General features: G+C 45.4%; 1 protein-coding gene across 2 annotated transcripts in view; it reads left to right on the top strand.

Moving 5' to 3' along the window:
* SORCS3 (sortilin related VPS10 domain containing receptor 3) overlaps positions 1-23,780 on the top strand; it is a 633,396-nt gene that overhangs the window by 152,433 nt on the left and 457,183 nt on the right. For both annotated transcript variants that reach the window (XM_027597074.2, XM_035724341.1), the window contains exon 2: positions 19,153-19,220. In XM_027597074.2, the coding sequence (XP_027452875.1) occupies positions 19,153-19,220 (68 nt within the window). The remainder of the gene's footprint in view (positions 1-19,152; positions 19,221-23,780) is intronic.

The raw sequence follows: 23,780 nt of genomic DNA on the forward strand, positions 1-23,780 counted from the left end.
GAAGAATCTAGTATGTATCAGGTAGGGTTGTGTTTGCTTATTTACTTCTTTGTAAGAAAGATCAAGAGGCTCAAAACTTGCTCTCAAGCATTCCACAGTGTCATAAGAAGGTAAAAAATATTAACATCCCAATTCAGTAAGAAGTTGATGTAATGCTAGGATGCATCAAGGGTCATATCAAAGAAGGAATGGCAGTCTGTCCGGAGAAGCCAGGGTAGGCCTTGTGGAGGAGCTGACTTTTACCCAAGGCCTAGAGGGTGGCTGGAGTAGTTCAGGTGTAACAGTTAAGAACATGGATTAACTGAGGCAGAAAGAATTTACTGGCTGATTTGACGTAAAAGACTAGAGGTTAGTAGCTTCAGGTCAGGCTTGCTACAGCAGCTCAAATGCTATCATCAAGAACTTAGATTCCTGTAGTATTTCTATTCTGGCTTATGCAGTGTTGGCTGCATCCTCAGGTTCCACATTGTGTTCCCTCAGCAACTTCAGGCTCTCCTTTCAAGATAGCAAAATGGTCAGAGTATCCTAGAACTCACACCCTCAGTCCGTATTATTTAGAAGACATCAGTCTCTTCTGGTGTTTTCTGAGGAAGGAAGGGGATGCTTCAATTTCCCAGAAGCCCCAGCAAGACTCATCTTGGTTGTCATTGATTCCATTTTGGTAACACGTTTTTCCCCTGAACCCATCACTATACCATAGGGCTGGGGTGGATGATTGGCTTAGGATAAATAGAGCCAGCTCCTCAAGCCGAGGATAGGTTCAGTTCTGTGGTTTGTGCCACCTGAACCATATGGCTCATCATGGGGAGAAACTGGTTCCCCAAAGGGATATTGTTCCCAGAAGGAGAGGGCAAGGATTCTGGGCAGCATGGAGAAGCTAGCTCTCCACTACACAAGTAATGGGGATATAAAGTCTGCCTTTTCGGTGAGAAAATAGGGAGCTATATTTCAAGAATAACTCTTAGTTGAGAATCTTGAATCTCAACTCTTAGTTGAGAATCTGTGTCCAGTGTATTAGTCACCAGCCACATGTGACTGCTGAGTGCTTGGAATGTGACTAGTGTGACTGAGGAACTGAGTTGTTAATTTTTATTTACTCAATTTTATTTATTTACTTAATTTTAATTATTCAAATTTAAATAGGCATGTGTAGCTAATGGGTATGGCATTGGAAAGCACAGCTCTAGACTCTAGAGAGGCTTCTACAAGATCATTCAGCCAAGAGAAAAGACAGAGACAGAGAGAGAGAGAGACAGAGAATATGAGAATGAATAAATTAAGCCTGAATGCTCTGGTTATGCATCATTGTGAGGAGAATTGAAAAAAGTCACTCAAATCAGGTTCTCTGTTCTTTGGTTCAGATGAGTAACCCAGAAAATAGAACCCAAGGGGAAGGGCTGGTGAGAGGAAATAAGGGTAGAGACATAGAGACCTAGGTCAGGGCCAGGTGGACAAGGCCCTGGTGCCTTGCCAGTCACTGTAAATTCTACCCTGGAGGTAGTAGGGAGTCAGGGAGGAGGTTGAGAATGGCGTATCGCATTTGGATGTTAGGAGGGCAGGCTGGCACTTTGCAGAAAAGAGGCTTGTGGACTAGAGGCAGGGAGACCAGAAGGAGGCAGTTGCAATAGTGCTCATGAGAGAGGATGAGGGTTTGAAGTTGGGGAGGAAGGGTGGGCCTGCATAGAAGGGCGGGAGATGAACCTCAGGGACGGAAGAGTAGGGTGGGGTTGTACGTGCTGCAGGGAGGAATATAGCAGGATTCCTGGAGGTTTGGCTTGGGCAGCTGAGGGGATGATCGTGCTGTCTTTGAGATGTGGCATTCCTCAAGGAGGGTGTAGGCCAGAGGGGTTCCTTGATGAATACTCTGCAGGGCATGTGGTATTTAGGACACTCGTGGGAAGATGCCTGTGAAGTTCTAATGTGTTCTTTCAAGGAGTATACCTTCCACCTGTGGAGGTTAAGGCTTCATGAATCAAATCATTATAAAAATAATTCCATATGCCTAATGACTGCCTTAAATGCTGCATGTGTTTTTTGGATGGTGTTCTACGTACCTTTTCTGCATAACAAACCCCTCCAAAACTTGGTGATGCAAAAGAAGAACATTTTATTATGTTCTTGGATTCTTTGTGGGTCAAGGAGTTTGATAGGGCATGAGGTATGCAATGTCTGGAGCCTCAGCTGAATGAGTCAAAGCCGAGACTGAATTGTTGGCTGGGGCTGTAGTCAGCGGAGTCTGTCTTCCCTCATGTCCGGTGACTGATGCTTCCTCTTGGCTGGGTCCTCAGCTGGGCTGTGGGCTGCGACACTGTGGCCCCTGCGTGTGGTCTGTCCTGTTGTGGGCTGGGTTGTGCTTCCTCATGTGTGGCATTTGGACCTGAGATTGACAATCCCAAGGGCACACAATATAGCCTTGGAAGTCACTTAGTACCACTTCCCCATCTGCTATTGGTTGGGGCAGTAACAAAAATCTGTCCACTTTCAAAGGGAGGGATAGGAACTCCACCACTCAATGGATGGAGTGTCAAGATCAAGTTGTGAGATAAGCATGTGAGGTGGGAGATAGTGAGAAATAACTTGGCCACAGATGGAGAGATTCCTGTGGACTGGGGTAATGGAAGATTCTGCCAGGGGTGGCAGGCTTGAGCTGATACTTGAAGAGTGGGTGGGGGGATTCTGGCAGGCGGAGAGAAACAGGGAGTGGAGAATATATGACAGAAGGGAGGGTTTATGTTCCTTTTGGGGTCTTCTAGACCAGTCTCCTTAATGCCAAGGGCCACTAAACAGGCTAAAGGTGGGTATCCTGTTACTACCACATCTCTGTGGGACACTAAGGGATACAGCTGTTTCAAAGCCAATGGCTCCTTTCTGCATGATCACTCAGCGCATTCAGCACATCAGGTTTAAAGTTCCCTGTGCCGACCCAAGTTGATCAGCCTTGATCAGTCAAAATGCAAAGCCATTTCTTTTTCTCCACTGTTTTCTGTTCTGTTCTGGACTCTACACCATGGGATTCTAAGTGTCACCAGAGTCCTTGAGTTAGTGCAGTTAAGAAACCTTGTTAGTTCAGAAATCACATTAAATATTTGTTTGTCTGTCTGACTGCCTCCCCCCCCTCCCCGGCCCCCAGTTAGATTGAGAATGTCTGGAGAGAAGAAACTATGTCTAACCTATTCTAGCTTCTGGAGCAGAGCCAAGTACATAGTAGATGCTCAATACAGGGTTACTCACTCAAGGTTAAATGGAAGCAGTGGTGAACACCTGGGCATTTTAATGCCATCTCAGTCTGTCATGAGGTCCAAACTTATTTCTGTTCCCCACTTTCTATTTCTTCTCTTTGTCTCAGAATCTGACCAGCTCCTCTGTGTTCCTTATTCCTCTAGAGCAGTAATCTGATCTGTCCCCAATTTCTGTTTCTATATCTGACAGTCCCTGTCTGAAAACTGAGGCTTTGGTTCCCACGCGCACTTTTCTTCCTCATATCATGGAGGGAGATTGTTTAGACCAGAGTCAGTATACAAGAAGGGCTGCCGACTCCCTTTCCCCTTTTCCTTGGCAAGCCTCCCTGGCTGGACTCTTTTGCTGTAGCTAAGATATGTGAGGAAATTATTTTTTACAGAGATATTTTGCAAAAGATAAATTTCTCAGGACTGTGGCCATGGATTCTTAGCAAAAGGAAGGATAGGGAGATATGATCAAATGTGTGCTGGTGGATCAATACAAATAAATTATGTGTTCTTTGTTATTGTGTCCTAGGCTACATGAGAGAGGGCTCTTAAATCATCCACCATCAGCCACTGGAGGTTCTGCTCCTTTCCAAGGAGTTATATGGAGACAAAGTCTAGGCTTGTGTTATTTTAGGCCATCCAGATAACTTTCTAGTGGGAGCATTGGTTTGGCTGCTAGGGGAATGCTGGCGACTACAAAAGACCAGAGGGGAGCAGTTCTCTAGGTATGGTGTGGTCCTGATTACCCACTAAATATTCTCTACCTCTACATTAGAATGTCTGGGATTTATGAGCACTCTCTTGCTTGAATGGATGGTCCTTTTACTAGGATATATGGTACAGACCTCTGGACACTGACTAAGCGCTTGTCCAGGAGCTTGAACAGATTAAAATCTATTCCCCCTCCCCACTCCCTACCACATGAATGGGGCAGCCCTTCATCTGTTATGTCTTGAGATGTGGCTGCCATGGCCCAGTTCTCAGCCATTCTGGGTCAAGATCTAGAACAAAATCAACTCAGGAAGAACATGGGAATCTGGGCAACCCACAAGTGAGATTCAGGCATATGGTTTGTGAATGTGCTCAAGAGGTGACCAGATACATGGGTGAGGCCAAAAAATGTTCATCTCCGGAGGGGAATTCTTAGAAGTTCAGGCAGTTGGTCAGGCGATAACAAACATGACCATCCATCTCTTAGGTAGAGGGACAAGAGCGAGAGTGGGTGGAGGGAGAACTTTGGCCATGAGCATGTAGCCAAAGACAGGGAGGATGCAAGGATTCAGGTAATTAGGTTGGAAACTCATACAACCAACCTGGGGCATGAAATGGGTGTTAGGTTATGGAAGTATGCAAGATGATCCTCTTGTAAGTGTTGGAGCTGGGTTCAAGTGCACACTTTCAAATTACAATGAAGCACACTAACTTCTGGAGACCTCTGAGGCATCTTTGACTCCATTCTTTTCTATTGTGCCCCGTTTGCAATTCTTAGCAACAATTTTCATAGGCTTTTTTTTTTTTCTCCTTCTTTTCTTTCCCACTGTCACTGCCTCTGTTCAGATCTTTTATCTCTTAGATTTCGACTGTTGCAGCATCCTTTTCACTGGCCTCTCTGTTTTTCCTCTTCACTAATCCACCCTTCATATTCTGGACAATTTTGTTTCTAGAATACGGGTGCCAACAAATCATTCACCTGCTCAAGCACTTAGACATCTCTGTGCTATTTGCTGAGTAGAGTAGAAACTCTTTACCCTAGAGTGGTAGGCAGAGTAGTGACCTCCCAAAGATGTCCATCTACTAATGCCTGGAGCTTGTGACTATGTTAGGTTACACGATGTAGGGGAATTAAGACAGTAAATGGAAATAAGGTTGTAATCAGCTGAGCTGAAGATAAAGAGATTATCTTGGAGTTATCTGGCTGGATGCAATGTAATCAGAAGGATCCTTAAATAGGAAAGAGGAAGGCAGAAAGAGTAAGAGACTGATACAATGTGAGAAAGAGTGACTAGCCATTTCTGGCTCTGAACATGGAAAGGAGCCACAAGCAAGGAATGGGTACAGCCTCTGGGAGCTGGGAAAGGCAAGAAAATGGTTCTCCTCTAGAACCTCAAGAAGGGGAATAGAAACACAGCCCTAACTGGCACCTCGATTTTTGCCAGTGAAACCCATTTTGGACTTCTCATCTCCAAAACTGTAAGATAATACAGTTGTATTGTCTTAAGCCACATTTATGGTAACCTGTTACAGAAACAATAGGAAGTTTACATTCCTTGCATTTAAAACCATCATTATCAGACTCCAGTCTGGGTCTTCATCTCTATGCACCTAAAGCAGACCACCTTCTGGTCCTGAAATGTGACCGACAATTCCAGCCTCCTTGTGTTTTCTTGTGATGCTTCCTTAGGTCCCCCTCCCCCCCAAAAATTGCTTTCTTCACCTACTAAAATAAGCCAGCTCAAATATCACCTCTTCTAAAAATTTTCATGGAGGGTAATCCTCTAGTTCATCCCAGTTTGGAAATCACTTATTACTATTATATGTCAACCTTGCAGGGTTACTGCGAGACTCACATGAAACATTAGGTAGAATGTGTCCAGCCTGGTGTAAGTCAGACCATTTCCAATTTTCACCAAAGGTAGTTGTATAAATATTAATCTCTCTTCTTGCCCTGAAAGTGCTTTAGGTCAGGAACTTTGTATCTCTTGTCTTTCCATCTCTCACAATATTTAGCATAGTGCAGAGCCCATGAAAGAGTAGTTTGTAGGGTTGGATAGGAGACAAGTTGTGATAAATGCGAGATCACTGATTGGGTGATAGATCATATGCTCCACCATTGTGTACCGGAGTGGGGGTGGGGGAGGGGGTTCCAGGAACTCTCTCAGGTGCTGACGCTATAGCCATCTCATTTGCCCTGAGGCATCTTACAATCTAGTTGAGTCCCCGTTCTTGGTCTCATTTGAAGCACCTCGGGCTGGTAGCTACTTCCAATCTGGGGAATTGCTGATCCCCAGAAAATCCACTGGGATCAGCAGCTAAAATGGTTTGGCTGAGAGCTCTTTCAGCTCCTGAGACCAAGAGGGGATGATGCCCCTGACAGGAGTAGCAGAAGGAAGGGGGAGTGCATGCACCTGCAGGCGGGACCAGCAGAGGCAGACCCTGAAATGAAAAGAGACAGGTGGATAGGATCACACACCAGGCAAAATGGACTTGATGGACCTGTGATCTTTCCATTGCTGAGGCTGTCAATCCGTGTCCACATAAAGCAAGCACCAGCACTCAGGGAATGCTCTGGGCTTTCATCTCTACATCAGTGAGAGACCTGGTGAGGTTGCCCTTTATTTTGTAAGCTTCAAGTTGTCATCACTAAAGAAGTGACATGCTCCCTCTTGGGACATGGCATTTTCCTACTCTGGTGGCAAATGACCTGGTTTGCTTAGAGACAAACCAGGATGGAAGTGACCTCATGCATGCTGAGGGCTTTCTGTGCACCTGGCAGAAGATACCTTTCATCTAATTCTCAAAAACAGTCCAGTGAAAGAAATGATATTGGCTTCATTTTCCAGACGAGGACACTGAGGCTCCATAGGCCCAGCCTCTTCTCTAAGGCCACCCAGAAAGTAAGTGGCAGAGCATGGACCCCACACCAAGACTGGTTTGGAGTTTTGCTCCCTTCCCAAGGAAATAGATTTCTTACTTTTTCCTTTATGTTGATGATTATCTCTGAAAGCTTCACTTTGGAGCCAGCATTTCATCTTTCATCTGCTCACATCTGTTCCTGCCCTCAGCCTCCTCCTCAGGGGGAGCTGGTGGTGTTTGGATGGAGGGGGTGATGGGCACGTAGAAAGGTCTGAACTCAGACTCCTAGTTAATGGCAGACCTTGAGCTAATGAACTCTAGTTCTGGTGAATACTGTCATGGAATATAGACATTGGCAGAGAATTCTGGGGTCGTTTGGCCCCACCCCTCTTACTGGGCTTCATGCTTACCTAAATCATTTCCAGGAGACGGCTGTCTCTCTCATTTTCACAGTCCCTTAGGGAATGAGAGTGAATGGATTTTTAATTAATTTTTAATGACTTGTTATACAAAACCAGAACAACCCCCTTCTATTCAATAGCCATTTTTCACAAGCTCCTTGTTTCAGCAACACTATATTTCCGTTTCCTTGATCTGTCCCTTACCTTATTCAGCAACCAAATTCTGCAGAGTACTTTCTTAATAATAGCCGTGTTTTAAATAGGGATGACTAATGCTTGTTAATTTTTGACTCTCTTATCCCTTAGTTGGATCATGCAGGAATAGACAAACCCGTGTTGGGCGCTGACCTGGACAGTTTCCTCATTTGGACAATGTGGATAATGGTGTTTATGTTTCACTGTGGTTATTTACCTTTTCTGTGTAATTCACATAGAGCACCAAGCACAGTGCTAGGCACTTAGTAGGTGCTCAACATATAGTCGTGTCCCATCTCTGCTTTTTCTGTATTTGTTCTGTTCTTGTCTAAGCTACTCTACTTGATCAAGTCATGCTTTTGTGATTAGATCTAGTATTTTCATTAACTAACATCTCGTCAGGTATAGGCATATACCTTTGTCTTTTCTAGAAGTCCCTACAGAATAACAGCTCTTGAAAACTTAATACAGTCATATTTAGAAGATTGTTTTCCCTGTCTTCCCTTCTTGCCCCTGTGTCTCCTTTTTCTTACCCTCTTGTGGACATTGATGAAGTTCTCTCCTAAACCACCTTGAATTCTCCCTTCTGGAGAGACTTGGCAGACTAGGTTATTTAAAGAAAAGACACCCTTGAAGGAGTTTATAAAATACTCCAGAAGGAAGAGACGGGAAATTTCCATTTTCCTCCCATTTCTTAAGATCTGCCCTTACACCTCTTTTCCTCTCTGAGGACCTTGATTACCCCACTCCAAACTCCTCTCCTCCTTTGAACACTGATGGCAACAGTTTCAATGCAGTGAATGTGTTGTATCTCTGTTGGTTAGAGGCACCATGTCAAGGCACAGCATAATAATACTCTTATGGCATAATAACAAGTAAAACAGGATCCTTGTCCTGAAGGAGCACATAGCCTAATGGTGGATATACATATGCAAATAGAAAATTACAATATAATCCGGCGAGTGCATCATTGGAAGTACATGCAACAAGTTAGGGGAACATGGACTGAGGGGGAATCCATTCTGTCTTGGAGGACAGGTAAGACATCAGAGTGTTGATGACGTTTGAGCTGGGCCTTGAGGAACCAGAAGGAGATCGGCAGGTAAAGAGTGGGGGGAAGGACTTTCAAGGAGAGAAGAGCTTGCGCCAAAGCCTGGGAGCAGGGAACAGGGAGGAAAATGGGGATTCTGGTGTGGCTAGAATTTAGATGTCATTTGGGAAAGTGGCTCTAGGAGGAGGTTAACATGTCAAGAGGGGCCAGGTGGAGAAAGACCTTCTGTGCCGTGCCGAGGAATTTGGATTTGATTTTAAAGGCAGTGCGAAGCCCGTGGAGATTATTTGGCAGTCGGTCACAGGACTGGGTCTCTGCTTTAGAAGGGTCGTTTTGGGGTAAGGGTGGAGGAGGGGTGAAGATCAGAAATTAAGTAAACTAGTGATTTTGGAGGGCTCTGCAGTCATCCATCAGGGAAATCCACTGGTCCATTCCTCATCTATGAACTGTCAGTGGCACTTCACACGGCTGATCCCTCCTTCCCCCTTGAAACGCTTTCTTTACTTGGCTCCCAGTGCACACACTCTCCTGGGCTCTTTCACCTCACACAGACCATTCTGTGTCCGTGAGGGTCTCTGGCTCCAGGATTTCTAAGGGAAGACACTGAAGGCAGGAATTGTTTACAAGGCTGGAGGAGTGAAGAAGAGAAAGGCAGAGTGGCTTAAAGATTGGTGACTGCGGAAACCTTTACAGGCCCCTACAAGGGAGTCTGTCCCCATCCCGGGCTCCTGCTGTGTGTGACTGCACAACAGAAGGGGGACGAGAGTAGCTTTTCCCTTTTCTGCTGGTCCCTGCTAGTACGCCACCTACCCCATTGGGTCAAACTGGAAGCCACGTGACCGGAGAGGCTTAGAAATACAATTCTCAGGGTCCCTGTTACCCATAATACATAGGCAGGAAAGAGAACGGCGAGTACACAGAACAATCCCCCTCCTTCGGCTACTGTGAGCATCCATTTCTATCCCCTATTCTTTTTTTTTTTTTAAAGCTTTTATTGATTTATTTGGGAGAGAGAGAGAGAGAGAGAAAGAGAGCATGATTGGGGGAGGGGCAGAGGGAGAAGCAGGCTTCCCACTGAGCTGGGAGCCTGACATGGGGCTGTCTCAATCCTGAGGACTGCAGGATCATGACCTGAGCCAAAGGCAGATGCTTAACCGACTGAGCCACCCAGGTGTCTCTCTATCCCCTATTCTTAAATAACCCCTCTTTTTCTTCTTTTCAGTGGTAGCATGAAAGCTCAAAATAGATGGATATTAGTTTCTGCTTCCAGTTCAGTGGATCAGGGGCTTTGTCTCCTTTTTGACAATTCCCTCCTTAGGAACCAAAAGTTCCCTCTCAACAGAGCCAAAAAGTTGTGGGGACATGAAGATATTGTGTGATGGCTTACTGGGGACCATAATGAGAGGGCCACCACGATGTTTGCCCCTTGATTCTCAGACTGTTGTATTTTGACCATGTATTGGTCAAATGCACATCATGGAAGACAACACCACAACTTTGCAGCATTGGCTCCCAGCTAGGGTTGTCACTGAATCTTTGAATGTCCATTCAACCATTGTACCTGGCCAGCTGCTTCTGGGTGATGAAGTTTGTGGTAAGACCAGTGAATTCTGGGGACATGCCCATTACTGCACTTCATTTGCTGTGAAATGAGTTCCTTTGTTGGAAGTAATGTTGTGTGGGATACCATGACAGTGAATAAGCCTTCTGAAATGGAAAGATTTTGATTCTAGCATAAGCACTGCAGGTAGTGAAAGCAATTGCAGAGAAGAAATTGCTCCATGTGTGTGATGGGAAGGGTGCGATGTAATCAACCACCCGGTGCCCTAGTGAGGCTCAGCCTTGGTTTCTGATGTTGGCAGGTGGAGAACATAGCGGTGGGAATATCCACATCATCTTGGCGAGAGGAAGTCCATGTCAGGCCCAGGCAAAGCCTCCATCTTTGCCACAGAGGAGTCCACAGAGCAAACACTGGGGATCTGGGGAAAGGGGCTTACTGGCCTCAACTGAAGGCCATCTTACTCATTTGATTACTGAGAGTCTGCCCTGTAGTAAATACCACTTGGTGAGCATTCATGCAGGACACAAATACCCAGTATGCCAATTTTGAAAGGTCCGAACACATGCTGGTTTCCCCTTTCTCACTCCCCTGACCTCTGGATGCTGGAACACTCCAGCTTTCAATCCTCATGTCTTTACTCCATTCACACTCTGTCTCCTGGTGATCTAATCTAGTCTTGTGTCTTTAAATACCATCTAATTACAGATAATTCCCAAATGGATATTTCTGTCCTAGATTCTCTTCTCTCAACTCCAGACTCATTTGTTCAGCTGACTATTGGACTTCTCCATTTGAATTCTCTTAGGCACCTCAAACTTCATGTTCAAAGCTAAACTTCTAATCTTTCCTCCAAATCTCCTTCTTCTATAGTCTTCATCTCATAAAATGGCAACTCTGTGCTTCCCACTGCTTAGTCCTGAACTCTGAGGGTCGTCCTCAATTCTTCTCTTTCATTCATACCCCATAGCCAGTTTGTCAGCTCTTCTGCCTGACCTTACCTTCAATATATATAAACATCATGTCCCTCAAGTCCCTTTTCCTGTGCTGTTGCTCTGCTCTAACACACACCATGGTTCACCTGGATGATGTAATTATAACACAGGATCCTAATTCACTTTTGTTCCCTTCCTGCCTTTCTCAACATAGCAACCAGAGTGAGAAGAAGCACCCTCTATTAAAATCCTCCAGCAGGCCTGCATCTCACTCAGTAAGAACTGGAGTCCTTATAATGGTTCACAGGTTCCAGCAAGATCTAAGTCTCCCAATATCTCTCTGACCTCATCTCCTGCTCCTCTCTGCTCTAGCCTCATTGGTCTCCTTGCCCTTTCTTGAATATGCCGGGGGTGCTCCTGCCTCAGGATCTTTGCATTCGCTGCTCCCCCGGCCTATAATGTTGATTACTCAGATAGCCACATGACTTAACCTCTAGCCTCATTCAAGGTTTTGCAGGAGACCCAGTTTTTCATAGAGGACGTTCCTGGGCTCCTTTATCTTCTCCTTTTCTTTAATTATCCCTCCCCCATAGCACTCACCATCATCTGACTATGTCCTTTACCAACTTGTTTATCTCCCCTGCCAGAATGTCAACTTTATGAGGGCCAAGAAGCTGGCTTATTTTCTTCAGTGCTGAATCCACACTACCTGGCAAATAGGAAGCATTCTCTATGTGTTTGCTTAGTGAATGAGTACAACAATTATGGGGACCTGAAGTTAGGCAATACAGTGGACTGAAACATATTTCAGAAGACTCACTGTTTATCCTGCTATGTGTGCAATGAGGGAGGAACCAGGGATCATGCTGAGGTTCTATCCTGAGCCACAGAGTTGGTTAAAGGCCCTTATAAAAAGCAGAGAAGGGGATGACAGCTTTGTGGAATTCCATACCTTATATATGACAAAGTTGCTATATTTTGTACTATTTCCTTGTCCTCTTAACTAGATTGTAAACTCATAGCAGGCAGGGAGCACTCTTTATGTCATTCTGAATTTGGCACACATCTAGCACAGTTCAGGCTACCCAGTTGGTGCCAGACATCCTGGTACCGGAGATCAGTCAGAGTTTGGGCTGCAAGTGCTCAATTTCCGTTCCCTGGTTGGGGGGTGGAATACTCCCGGAGGTGTGAGGAGGACCCTGGGACTCAGACTTTGCTGGAACTGGAAAGTACACTCTTGTAGGTAGTCCCAGAGGGTTACATTTTGGCATCCTTGTTATGTTACCATAACATACCAGCTACTTCTGGTAAAGAAAGCCATCGTCCTTCTTCTAGTTAGCTGGAAACGAACTATCGGGCTATCAGGTAAGGGCAGGAATAAAGTGGTAGGTTGTGAGGGGGATGTGCAGAGAACCCCGTGGATTTAAAGGCACCAAGATTTCAGGAAGGTTTAATGAACCAAAGTAATTTTCCTTCAGAGTAAAATTTTACAGGCATTAAAGGTCTTCCGTTCACTGAATATGCTCACGGGCGAGAGCATCCTAGTGATTTATAAATTTGCAGATTATGCATTATCCTTTCAGAGGACAGGAATACCCCCCGGAGCTGCCTGCCTTCCTTCTGAAGCTGAGTCGGGGGTGGGGAGTGGGCAGCTGAATGCACAGGCTCTGATCTGTGGCCTCCTGTATTGCAGTTGGGGTCTAGAGTAGATGAGTCGTTTTTAGGAGGAGCTTAACAACTCTAGAATCTGAACTCCTCTTTTCCTGCCACCAAATAAAAGTCACTTGGAATCCTTCTCTCCTGAAGAATAATTATCATACTAATAACTCATATTGCCATAGTACAGCTTATAAAGCAGGTCAGCTTTCCTTACTTGATTTGAATCAACAACCCCTTGAGGTTGGTGGGGGCAAGTGTATCATTAAGGATACACTTTTAAGGAAATTGGAGCAGATTCTGAAAATATAAATAAGTTGCTCAGTCTCACGCAGTAGCATATGGTGAGACTGGGTTTTGATGCAGCCCTCAGGTTGCGTGTGTTCTGTTATTTCCAGGCTGCCATGCAAACCTCATCCAGGAGACTGACAGCTGGACCCAGGGGGGTAAGTGATTCTAGACACAGGGACATTTGGAAGGGTTCTGAGGTGGAATGGGGACAGAGACTTCTTTCTTTGTCTGCAGTTCTGAGTGTGGGTACCTCCTCTCTCATAGGAGGTGGATGGGAAGAGTATAGAAAGCTCCCTTGCCCCCACATAATACTTTCCCCAACTCTGCCAGAGACTTGGACTCCTGAGTTCAAATAGATAATCCTGGAAGCAGCAGGTTGAGGATGACTTTGCCTTTCATGAGAACAGCCGCCAATTCTCTTTTGATCACTTTATCACCAAGAATCTTATGCTGTGCTTGGTTGGCCTAAGTCAGGAATAGATGAATGGAAGAGAAAAGGGAAATGGGAAATAAAGACATTAGTTACTGCTCAGTGTGTGTCTAAAGAGCAGGCAGTTAGCTGAGGGCTGGCCTGAGCATCTGGGGGCAGCAGAAGACACTAGATGCCTGGGGACGAGAAAAGTGGAGGTGGATGGTCATCAAAGACAGCACCAGCTGATTTTTTAAGAGGCTAGCCATGTCCTTTATTGTCACCTTATTATATAAGTCCCTTATTATAATATAGTCCCTTAATATATGTATTACTTATATTATGTATATAGTAGATATAGTAAGTCTCCTATTATAATTAGCCCCTTATATATTATTTATTAGATATATTATGTATATATTATATATACACACGTAGTAAGTCTCTTGGTTTAATATAGGCCCTCCTTGTTATCGCCCTCTTCACTCTTATAAAACTTTTTATCTCCCCATAGCTGACCACAGGTTGGGCTTCCTCTGTCTTTCCTGCATGATCCCATTGTCCTTTGTGCCTTCTTTCCCGACCTGGCATGGCCCGTGTCTCCAGGTGGCTCATATACACATGACATTGCATTCAACACATGACTGCTCCTGCCCTGGATGGCCCGTGCTACTCTACCACCGTGCTGCCTCTTGTAGCTCCAGTTACTCCTTTCCAAAGGCACCCTCCCCCTCCTTTTTCCCCATCTATCTCTGTTCAGTTAAAAACTGAAAGAAAGTGAACGAGCTCCATTTTAGTATAGCCAAATTCTTACCATACTTTGAGTTCCAGCTCATGTAATCTTTACTTTGTGGAGACTTTTCTGGTCACATTCTATGGACTTAATTGCTTCTTCTTTTCAACTCTTATAGCACATTATCTGTACCTCTCAAATACATTTATCATCTCATCTCTTCTTTTATTGTCCTGTATCCATAATTCATTCAGTGGACCCTGTGTAGTGCCTGCCAAGTGTCAGGTGATGTGCTATGCACTGGGGATGCAGAGTTGAATGAGACCTGACTTCTAACCTCAGTGAGGCCACAATCTAACAGACAAGTCAGACATATGGAAAAGTCACATTGACCCTATGTGATGGAAGCTTATGAGAGATGAATAACCAGAGTGTAATTCCAGAGAAGAGGTCAGATGCCTATTTAAGGGTGTGTGTGTGTGTGTGTGTGTGTGTGTGTGTGTGTGTGTGTGTGTGTGTGTGTGTACTCATTCTATATACCATGGGCCTTTCTAACTATATTTATATATACACCCACATACATGTCTAGGGACTTCTCTCCACACTCTATAGGTATGTGTCTGTAGGTATATAGCTTATATTAAGAGAGATACTATTTACTCATGAGTTATTCCAATTTATTTTCATTTCTCCTGCTGTCTAAAAGCCCCCAGGATTGTAGCCAGTTAGGTAAAAAATGAGCTTATTTGACAAACCTGGGTCTCCCAGCAGTTTATCTAGTTCTTTTCTCATTCCATATCTGTTTCCTATTACCTTCTCCAAGAACAAAGACAACAAAAGTTACCTTCACCCTTGGGTCTTGAGCGCTGGCCCTCTCCCTGAGTCCCAGAGTTTAGCAGGTGCCTTTCTAATTCACCCAAGAGGAGCCCAGTAAATATTTGTGAAATTCATGAGTAAATGCTCAACTCCTTGAGGTCAGGGATATGCTTCTTTCCTATGTGTATGACTACTCATTGCCTCACACACAACCAGCTCACATCAACATTTGCAGAATGGAGGAGCGTTGTATTCGAGCAGGGCAAGCATGGCGTGTCGCATGGGTGGGAATGCTGGCTCTGTCTCCTGCTAGTTGTATGCCTTGGTGGGGGGCAACTTGCTTAGCTCTTGGGACTCAGGTTTCTCATCAGTGAAACGGGGGTATTATGTTACACTTGCTCAGTTTCAAAAGTTTGTTGTGAGGATTGAGAAGCACCTAGTGTAGTGTTTATTACATGGCAGGAGTTCAATTAATGTTTGCTCACTGCTTTTCCTTTGTTGACTTTGACTGTCCGCCCTTCTCTGGGGGCATCTGCTGAAGAGGAGTCAAGTCAGGTTTTGCTATGGATCCCGGACTAGCCCTGCTACCCTTCCTGTGCCACATCCCACCCTCTGGTGATTCCCGAGGTACACCCGTGTCTTCCCCTTCTGATGTGTGTACTTGCCCAACAGTCTGGGGCTTAGTGGGTTTACTGCTTCTGCTTTCAGTTTTCTTCCCTGCTAATTCCCTCATCTCTGGAGGCCTTTGGAAGGCTCTGAGTGGTAAGAGAAGCCAGGGATGGGCAGGCTTTGTTTCACTCTTGGTTTTGTTTGCTTGGCACAGAATATCTTAAGGCTAAAGGTTACATTATCATCTCTTCATTGCTCTATTATTGTCCTTCTGTGCTGGCTCCTGGGGAAAGGAAGCTTCCAGCCCTAAATTCTCAGTGTTTGGACCTTTGTTCTGAGGATGCAGGGGTGATTTGGCTGAGACATCTTCCTCCTACATCTCTTACTGTGTGCTTTCTTTGTAAGGTTCAACTCCACTTAAACGGAGGGATGCTTCTCTAGATGAGGATCTCAGCATGGTGGAAGGGTGGGCTCACCACAGCACAGAGTTGGGAGAGGAATCATGGTAGGATGGAGTCTGTCTCGAGTTTGGTTCTCCGGTTACCACAGGAAGATTTCTGAACCCTACCTAGGACCTACCAAATTAAACCTGCTGGGAGTGGGACCAGAGAATCTGCATTTACAAGGCTTCCCAGTAACGGTTAAGTTCCAGCTCTACTCATGGAGTGGAAGAATAGTGCTCTGGGCACTTCGTCAAGGTCACACATTATCGAGACATTAACTGGAGTACTGTCCTCTCTCTGAGCATCAGTTTCGTCCTCTGTACAATGAGGGAAATAGACTAGATTAATACCATCCCCGTCTGAAGACGGGGACTAAAACAGCATTATCCTTCATTGATTGACTCAAAAATGATTATTTTTAGGAACCTTTGACATATTGAGCTTACCTGTTAGGGAGACAGAAGAACAAACCACAAGTCCCGCCTCAATCTAGTTGAGAAGGCAAGTCCTGTGAGATCCAGAAGGGATCAGGATAGTGTTTGACTAAGTGCCAAGTTCTGTAATTCCGTTTTAAGTGCAATAGGACTTCAGAAGAGTGAGAACTCTGATGGCTGGGTTGGTCCTGGGAGGCTGCCTGGAGAAGGTGGGCTTTAAGTTGTTTCTTGAACAACAGGCAGGCACATGCAGGCGATTATAAAAGGCTGAGACATAGATGATACAACGCAGCATGAAAGAAAGCAGGCAGAGATGTGAGAACAGGTTTGGTTTATTTGCAGCCCCTTGAGAAACTTGGATTGTTAAAGCAGAAGACAGCGTCTTGAGAACTGTGGAAAAGTGGTTGGAGGAGTGTGTGTGTGAGTGTGTGTGTGTGTGTGTACATATGTGCATGTGCATGTGTGTATGTGTAGTGCCTTACATAACAGGCTCAGGAGTCTGGAGTTCATCCTTAGGCAGAGGGAACCAGCAATGATTTCTAACCAAGAAAGTGTACAAATCAAGAGCCAGAATTGGAACTATCTACTATGAAGGCAGAAATAATAGTCATAGAGGTATGGAAGGATGTGTCTGTCTGGAGCCCCCAAGAAGCCAACACCAACCTGAGATTAGATAGACAAGAAACATTAAGGACAGAGAAGCTGGAGGGAGGGAAGAAGAGGGTCTAAACTTTGAGTAAGGAGACGGATAGAATGAGAACAGCTCTGGGTTCTATCCAGGGCTTTCCAGACCCAGTTGTTTGTTAGAAGCTCTATTGGTTAAGTGGAACTCTTACCCCCTACACCTCTTTCTTCTCTCTATGTGGACTTTGTCCTTTTTGGAGATTGTTTGATGTCCATGAAGGCTTGATATTGGGAGAAAATGAAATGGCCTGATTTGCTCCTGCAGAACTCTGGATGGGTGTTCTGACCTATTTCTAGAAGAGCCATTTGGAGTTTGTTTGTCCAGAATTTGTGTTGGCCAGCACATAGCCAACCCACGGTTTTACATAGTGACTGGGTGAATGCCTTTGTAGATGAAAGAAGGTAGAATGAAGGGGAAATGAAGTCTGCTGTTTGTGTGTAGGTGTGTGTGTTAATCCAAGCAAACGGGAATTACCAGTGCATTCCTAGGCATGTGGTTGGGGAGGGTGGGGATAAATCCCTTGCCTTCATTAGCCCATGAATTTTATAAATGAGGAAACTCTATGTGAGTGGGAGAGGCAAGGGCCACTGAGTGCCTGTGGGGAGCAATTCTCTGCACTGGATACACACTCCTTGCTGTTGCGCTCTGTTAATAGGACGGGTAGTTGGTAGATTTTCCTGTTCTGCCAATAGCCATGTCATTGATGTTGTTCTTGGCTTGGCTCTTTCTTGCCCACCCACCACTCTCCACCGAAGAATGCACTCTGAGAAGACTCCTCCAGTCATGGCACTGCAGAGAACTTGAACATCCCAAACCAACTTTGCCATGGACTCTCTCTGACCTATAATGGGTCTCATCCTTGCCTCTAATTTCTTCTTAGCTTACATAAAGGGAATGGAAATTGTGCTGACCGACCCCATGGGGTGCTGGATGAGAACACATCTCAAAGTGAGTGTTCTGTTGTCAGTGAAATGCCATAAAAATGTTCAATATAATGGCTGATTATTTTTCTTTAATCTTAAATAGATACCTAGAATGGGAAAGTTCCATCTTGGTAGCAGAAATTCATTATCTTGGAAAGAGTTTAATGACTGCTGTGCAAATGAACTGAAGGAAGTTAAATTGTGGAATGGGAAGGAGCTGAGAAAAGTGAAATGAGTTGTGCATTAAATTTAGATAAACACAATTATGTGTAACTGGATTATCACGTGTGCAGGCAGGCGCTGTATATTAGGCACCTGTGTTTTGATTAAAATCGATTCAGGTGCACGCGCTTGAAATCCTTGTCGATTCAGAGTTGTGCCTGAGCCACTGCCCAGGCACACATGGGGCAGCCAGGGAAACGTCTGGTATCCCGGTCTCCCGCTGGAGAGGTTTAAAGGGCATAGGACCAGACTGAGCAGCCCAAGACCCATTTCAGGAAACTGCTAACGCTAACAGAAAGTCCCACTGTCTTTCACATACAGCTTCCTTCTGGGTTTCTTCATTTCAACTGAGTCAGGAAAGTGGTCCTGGAGTCCAGGGGAGTCCAATGACTTACTTACTCCAAGTCGAGGACGGATGCAGAATGGTAGATGGCAGATGATATCAGAGGATGTTGGGGACTGGGCCTGCCTGCCATTCAAGGCTCTGTGGCTGCCGAGGCCTTAGTGATGGAAACACAAAATCTCTTTGAACCTCCCTGTAGATGGATAGAATTAGGCCCAGTTCCTTCTTACTCTTTTAGGTCCAAGTCTGTAAGTCAGAGTCATCTTCAGATCAAAAGCGAGCCCAGCCTCTGATCCCCGGGTGTCTGTAGGAACCATCAGAGCCAGCCGGCCGGTACCTTGCTTTCAAGGAGGACAGATGTAGAGAAACAACTGTCGATACCCAGTTAATTCCTCTTGGCATATTTTATTTCAAATGGAAAGCATCCTCAGGATTAAAATAAATGCTACCAGTTATGGGGATGCATTAAATTAATAACTGTTTTCCCTTGCTTGATCCTATAATACCCCTCCACTCAACGGATAAATACTAAGCCCTCCTCTGGGTGATTTGAGATGAACTGTATATTGTTACACAAACTAAAGTAAGCTTCCTTTTTTTCTCCCCCTTTGTTCCTCTCCTCTGCCCTCCCCCCCTTCCCCATCGCAGGTGATACTTATCCTGACCAAGCTATATGACTTCAATCTGGGGAGCGTGACTGAGAGCTCGCTGTGGAGGTAAGTGGATTAGAGGTTCTTAACAAGCTACTCTGGCCTGGCTCACAAAAAGAATGCCAGCCACACAGTTGGGAAGCACGTTTTGGAAGAGATAGAAAACAGTCCTCCTCATGGGAGACCTCTTTAATGCCCGGGGTGGAAGGGATGGCCTCACCTGTGAACTCCTCTGGCACTCTGCTTATCATTTTGGGAGCCTGTCACACCTTCTGCTTGGCAGGGTTGTTACTCTTGTGTTCCTGCCATGTCTCATTCTGCCTGAGGAACACACGTCTGGTTAGAGAGAGCGGACGAGCCTGCCCAGAACAAGGAGAGCCTGCTGGGGGCCGGATTCCTGACTTGGGTGTGAGTCTTGGCCCGTGGACCGTTTCTAGTCCTTTGCATCTGTGAGCTCTGGTTCTGACCCGTACTTGTGGGAATAGACACATGTGGGGGTCAGGTCCACGCAGTGGCCTTCGTGGGCTCCTAAAAAAAAAATCAACATATATATGTGTTAGTAAGTTTAATGTACATATTTAATAAATACTATATACTTAACAAGTTCATATATTTAATAAACATTTACTATATATTTAACTTCATATATATTAAAATGTATATTGGTAATACACATATTTTAATATAGAGAGAAATGTATATTTTATGGCAGCATTGGTGTAAAGATAAATGTATTAATATAGTATATGAAAACTTTTTTCAGCCTAAAAGTTCATTGAAATCTTGCCATTTGCAACAGTGTGGATGGAACTAGAGGGTATTATGCTAAGTGAAATACATCAGTCAGAGAAAGACAAGTATCATATGATTTCACTCATATGTGGAATTTAAGAGACAAAACAGATGAACATAGGGGAAGGGAAGGAAAAATAAAATAAGATAAAGACAGAAAGGGAGGCAAACCATAAGAGACTCTTAACTATAGGAAACAAACTGAGGGTTGCTGGAGGGGAGGTGGGTGGGGGGGATGGGGTAACTGGCTGATGGACATTGAGGGCACGTGATGTGATGAGCACTGGGCATTGTATGCAACTGATGAATCACTAAATTCTACCCCTGAAAGTAATACTAAGCCCTGTGCCCATTGTGCCTACTGGGTAAGTCTGTTCTGTTGGGGTGCTGGTTGCAGGGGATGGGGAGAGCGAGGATATAGGTGGGTTCGGTCAGAGAGAGCTTGAATGAAGCCGTGACCTGAGGCGTTGCTCTGGATGGGGAGCACCGGTGCACTCACCCTTCTGTATGCCCCAGGCGCATGCGTGCACACATGCACATACTCAGTGCCGACAGTCACACAGGGCGACAGCAAATTGCATCAGTCACCGTGAGTCGGCACTTCACACTCTGGCAAGGCTGTGTGTGTCCATCCCTTTTGCTTCGTCATTGGTAAACCCTGGGGAGGACACTGTCCCCAAAGGCCATTCACTTGGCTGCGTCATCATCCCCAGAGCCCTGTCCTGAGGGTTTCCTGTGGTCTTGGAACCAGACGGGGCTGGGGCTTGAGTATCTGTGTGCCTTGCTTCTTCTTCATCTGACCTGTTTGCAGAGGACTAGCCAGAGTCTGTTTCCCAGGGAGGGGGAGCAGTTAGAGCATCTATTAAATATTTAGGGGTTAATTGCTCATATCGACTCAGGCCTGCCTCCATTTGCACAGGATGTCCAAAACCTAATTTTGCTGCTCAGTGAGAATTGGCAGAGATATAAGTAACCGGGGTTCGTCTAATAGATGAGAACATGCCTATTTCCACTCACACAGGACTCCCAGGGAATTAGAGCCTCAGAAACCTTCCCCTCAGGTCCAATCCCAGTGATATTGTGCTGATACCTTAAGCCCGACTCCCATGCTGTCTTCTGGGGGCAAATAATGAAACAAGCCAGAAAATCCTGTCCGTACAATGGGCAAGAGCTCTACCTGACATCCCATGTTTGGCTAGTTCTAGGGGCGGGCCAGGCGAAGCCAGGGAACCCAGGCCAGGTGCTTACAGCTCGAGACCCTTGTGTAATGAAGTGTGTGGCCTTTGGTCATAATAGCCAGTATGTTCCCTGGGGTGTAGCAGAGACTGCAGGCTGCCGAGTGGCCCCGAGAACACCCTGATGTCTACTTGCCAGGATTCGGGTCGCACCTCGCTCGCCCAAAGAGCTCTGTAACTGCAGGAACCTTACTTAACCTCTCTGTATCAGTTTCCTGGGGCTGCTGTAGCAAAGTACCCCGGACTGGGTGCCCAAAGCAGCAGAAATGTGTTCTCTCTCAGGTCTGGAAACTTGAAGTCTGGAATCAAGGTATCTTTAGGGCCGCACTCCATTGGGAGGCTCTAGGGAGCACCCTTGCCTCTTCCAGGCTCGGGGTCTGCTGACATCCCCTGTGGGTGTCGTACTCCCTCTCCACCTCTGTCAGCCACCAAGGCCCCTCCTCTCTGCCCTCTCCCCTCCTGTTCCTTATGAGGACACTTGCCATGGCAATTAGGCCCCCAGGATCATCCAGGATGATCTCATCTTGAGATCCTTAATTACACCTGCAAAGATCCTTCTTTCACACAAGGTTCATCACAGGTTCTGAGGATGAGGATGTTGAACGTATTTTTTCCGGGTGGTCACCATTCAACCCATTTCTCTTTCCCTGAATGTAAGTTGGGAATAGTGCAGTAGCTCCCTTTGCTCCAACCATGTTGTCCTTGCTGTTGCTGAGACACGCTACCTTCTCCCCGTCACAGCCCTTACCCTTGGCTCTCTGCTTCCCTCGGTGGGGCCACGGGGCTGGACAGCACCTCACTTCTTACACTCTCTGTTCGCCTAATCAGGGAGGCCTTTCCCTCGGACTTCATATTCTATCACTCAGCTTGCATTTTCCTCCTTAGTACTTACCACCATCTGTCATGCTAAATATTTTACTTATGGATTGATTTATTATCTGCCTACACCCACTAACATCTAAGCTTGTGGAGGGAGAATTTTTGTCCATTTTAATTCAGGGCTGTACTCTCAGCACCCAGAAGAGTATCTGGCACACAGGAGATCCTTAATGTTTGGTCAGTGAATGAATTAATGGATGGATTGCAAGGATTAAATGAAATAATAAATGTACAAACCCTTAAGACAGTGACTCACATTTAGAAAATGTTCACTTAATTGTAATGACTAATGATTACTATAACCCTCTGTGTTTGTGTAGTGTTCATTCCGTTATTGACTTTGTTTATAAGGATCCACTGATGCCAGGGTCCGTGTGGTGGAAATTATAGGGCACCAACGGGATGTATTCTGTGTTGTGGATGAATTAGCAGAGATCTTCAGGTGATCAGGAAGGGGAGAAGATTGATTTAGATTGTTGTTCCTTGTGCGGATTGGAGGGAACTGAAGCATCAATTTCTAGTGACACAAGGATGTTCTTTTGTAGATAAGATAATCTGAGCTGGGTGTTAGACTGACGAGTGGGTTATGATTTGGCAAATGATAAAGTGGAAAAGTGTCTCTAGCAGAGGGCAATGGCCAGGTAAGGCTGGGCCGCAGGAGAGAAAGGAGCCAAGCAGGAGGCAGAGCAGCTTGCCTTGCACCAGGGAGGAAGGGTTTGGGGTCTCATCATGTGCACAGAAGGGGCCAAACCAAAGAGGGTAATGCAGAGTGTGGTTTATAGAAAATAGACTCAGACGGTGTGATTTGGGATTTGGAAAGCTGGTGGATAATGTAGGCTTTCCCTCTGGGTAGATGTTCTATACGAATGTATTTCTGTGCTGTGTTTCCAGGGGTCCATAGGTCTTATAAAACCCTGCTTAGCAACCCCTGGAGAGGACTGGAGTGAGAAAAGGGGCTGCTTCTAAACTTCAGGGGAGTTTTCCAGTGTGCTGGGGCCTCAGAGTTTCTTCAAACCTTTCATTGTCTGCCCTACTCATCCCCTAAAGATCTGTGTCTCCCATTCTCTTTTCTGTCCTGATAATGATGATGTATTTTGCAGTTCGAGCCTAGAGCACTGTGATCTCCCTCACTAATACAGTGTGCAGAGAAAAGAAACTAAATTAAACACACACCCTTTCAGTTTCATGATCTGGCCCAACATGCTTAACCAAGTTGAAATTGAATTTGGGAATTCTTCAGTTTTCTGTATAGGAATAGCCTGTCATGACAAGATGACATTCCCTGCCAGGTTACAGTGTGGTAGAATTATTCGCCTCACTGGATTAATAATTCAGAGGCCATCTACTTCTAAATAGACAAAAGACTGTTTATAAGCATTCAATAGGGGGCTGGTAGCTTGGCCCCCGTGACATTCTTTCTGAAACTCCTTGGTGCTGTTACACTGAAAGGGGTCAAACTTTGTTCTCTGCCACCACAAGGATGGCTGTGTAAGCTGGTTATTTGCACAACCATCTGTTGGTATCCCTTAGTCAAAGGGCATTTTCCATATAGGATTCAAGCTTATAGACAAATGAGGTTGGGGACTGACATTTTTTAAAAGACCCAGGGCTTCACACTCAGGGCATTTTCAGTCCATAATGTGTCAAGTCTGGAGGCTGCCCATCAGTGAGGAGGGGTGCTGACACCTAGCACTGTTAGGGTTCATAGAAGCCTGACCCA

The sequence above is a fragment of the Zalophus californianus genome, chromosome 15, assembly GCF_009762305.2.
Source record: "Zalophus californianus isolate mZalCal1 chromosome 15, mZalCal1.pri.v2, whole genome shotgun sequence".
Taxonomy (NCBI): domain Eukaryota; kingdom Metazoa; phylum Chordata; class Mammalia; order Carnivora; family Otariidae; genus Zalophus; species Zalophus californianus.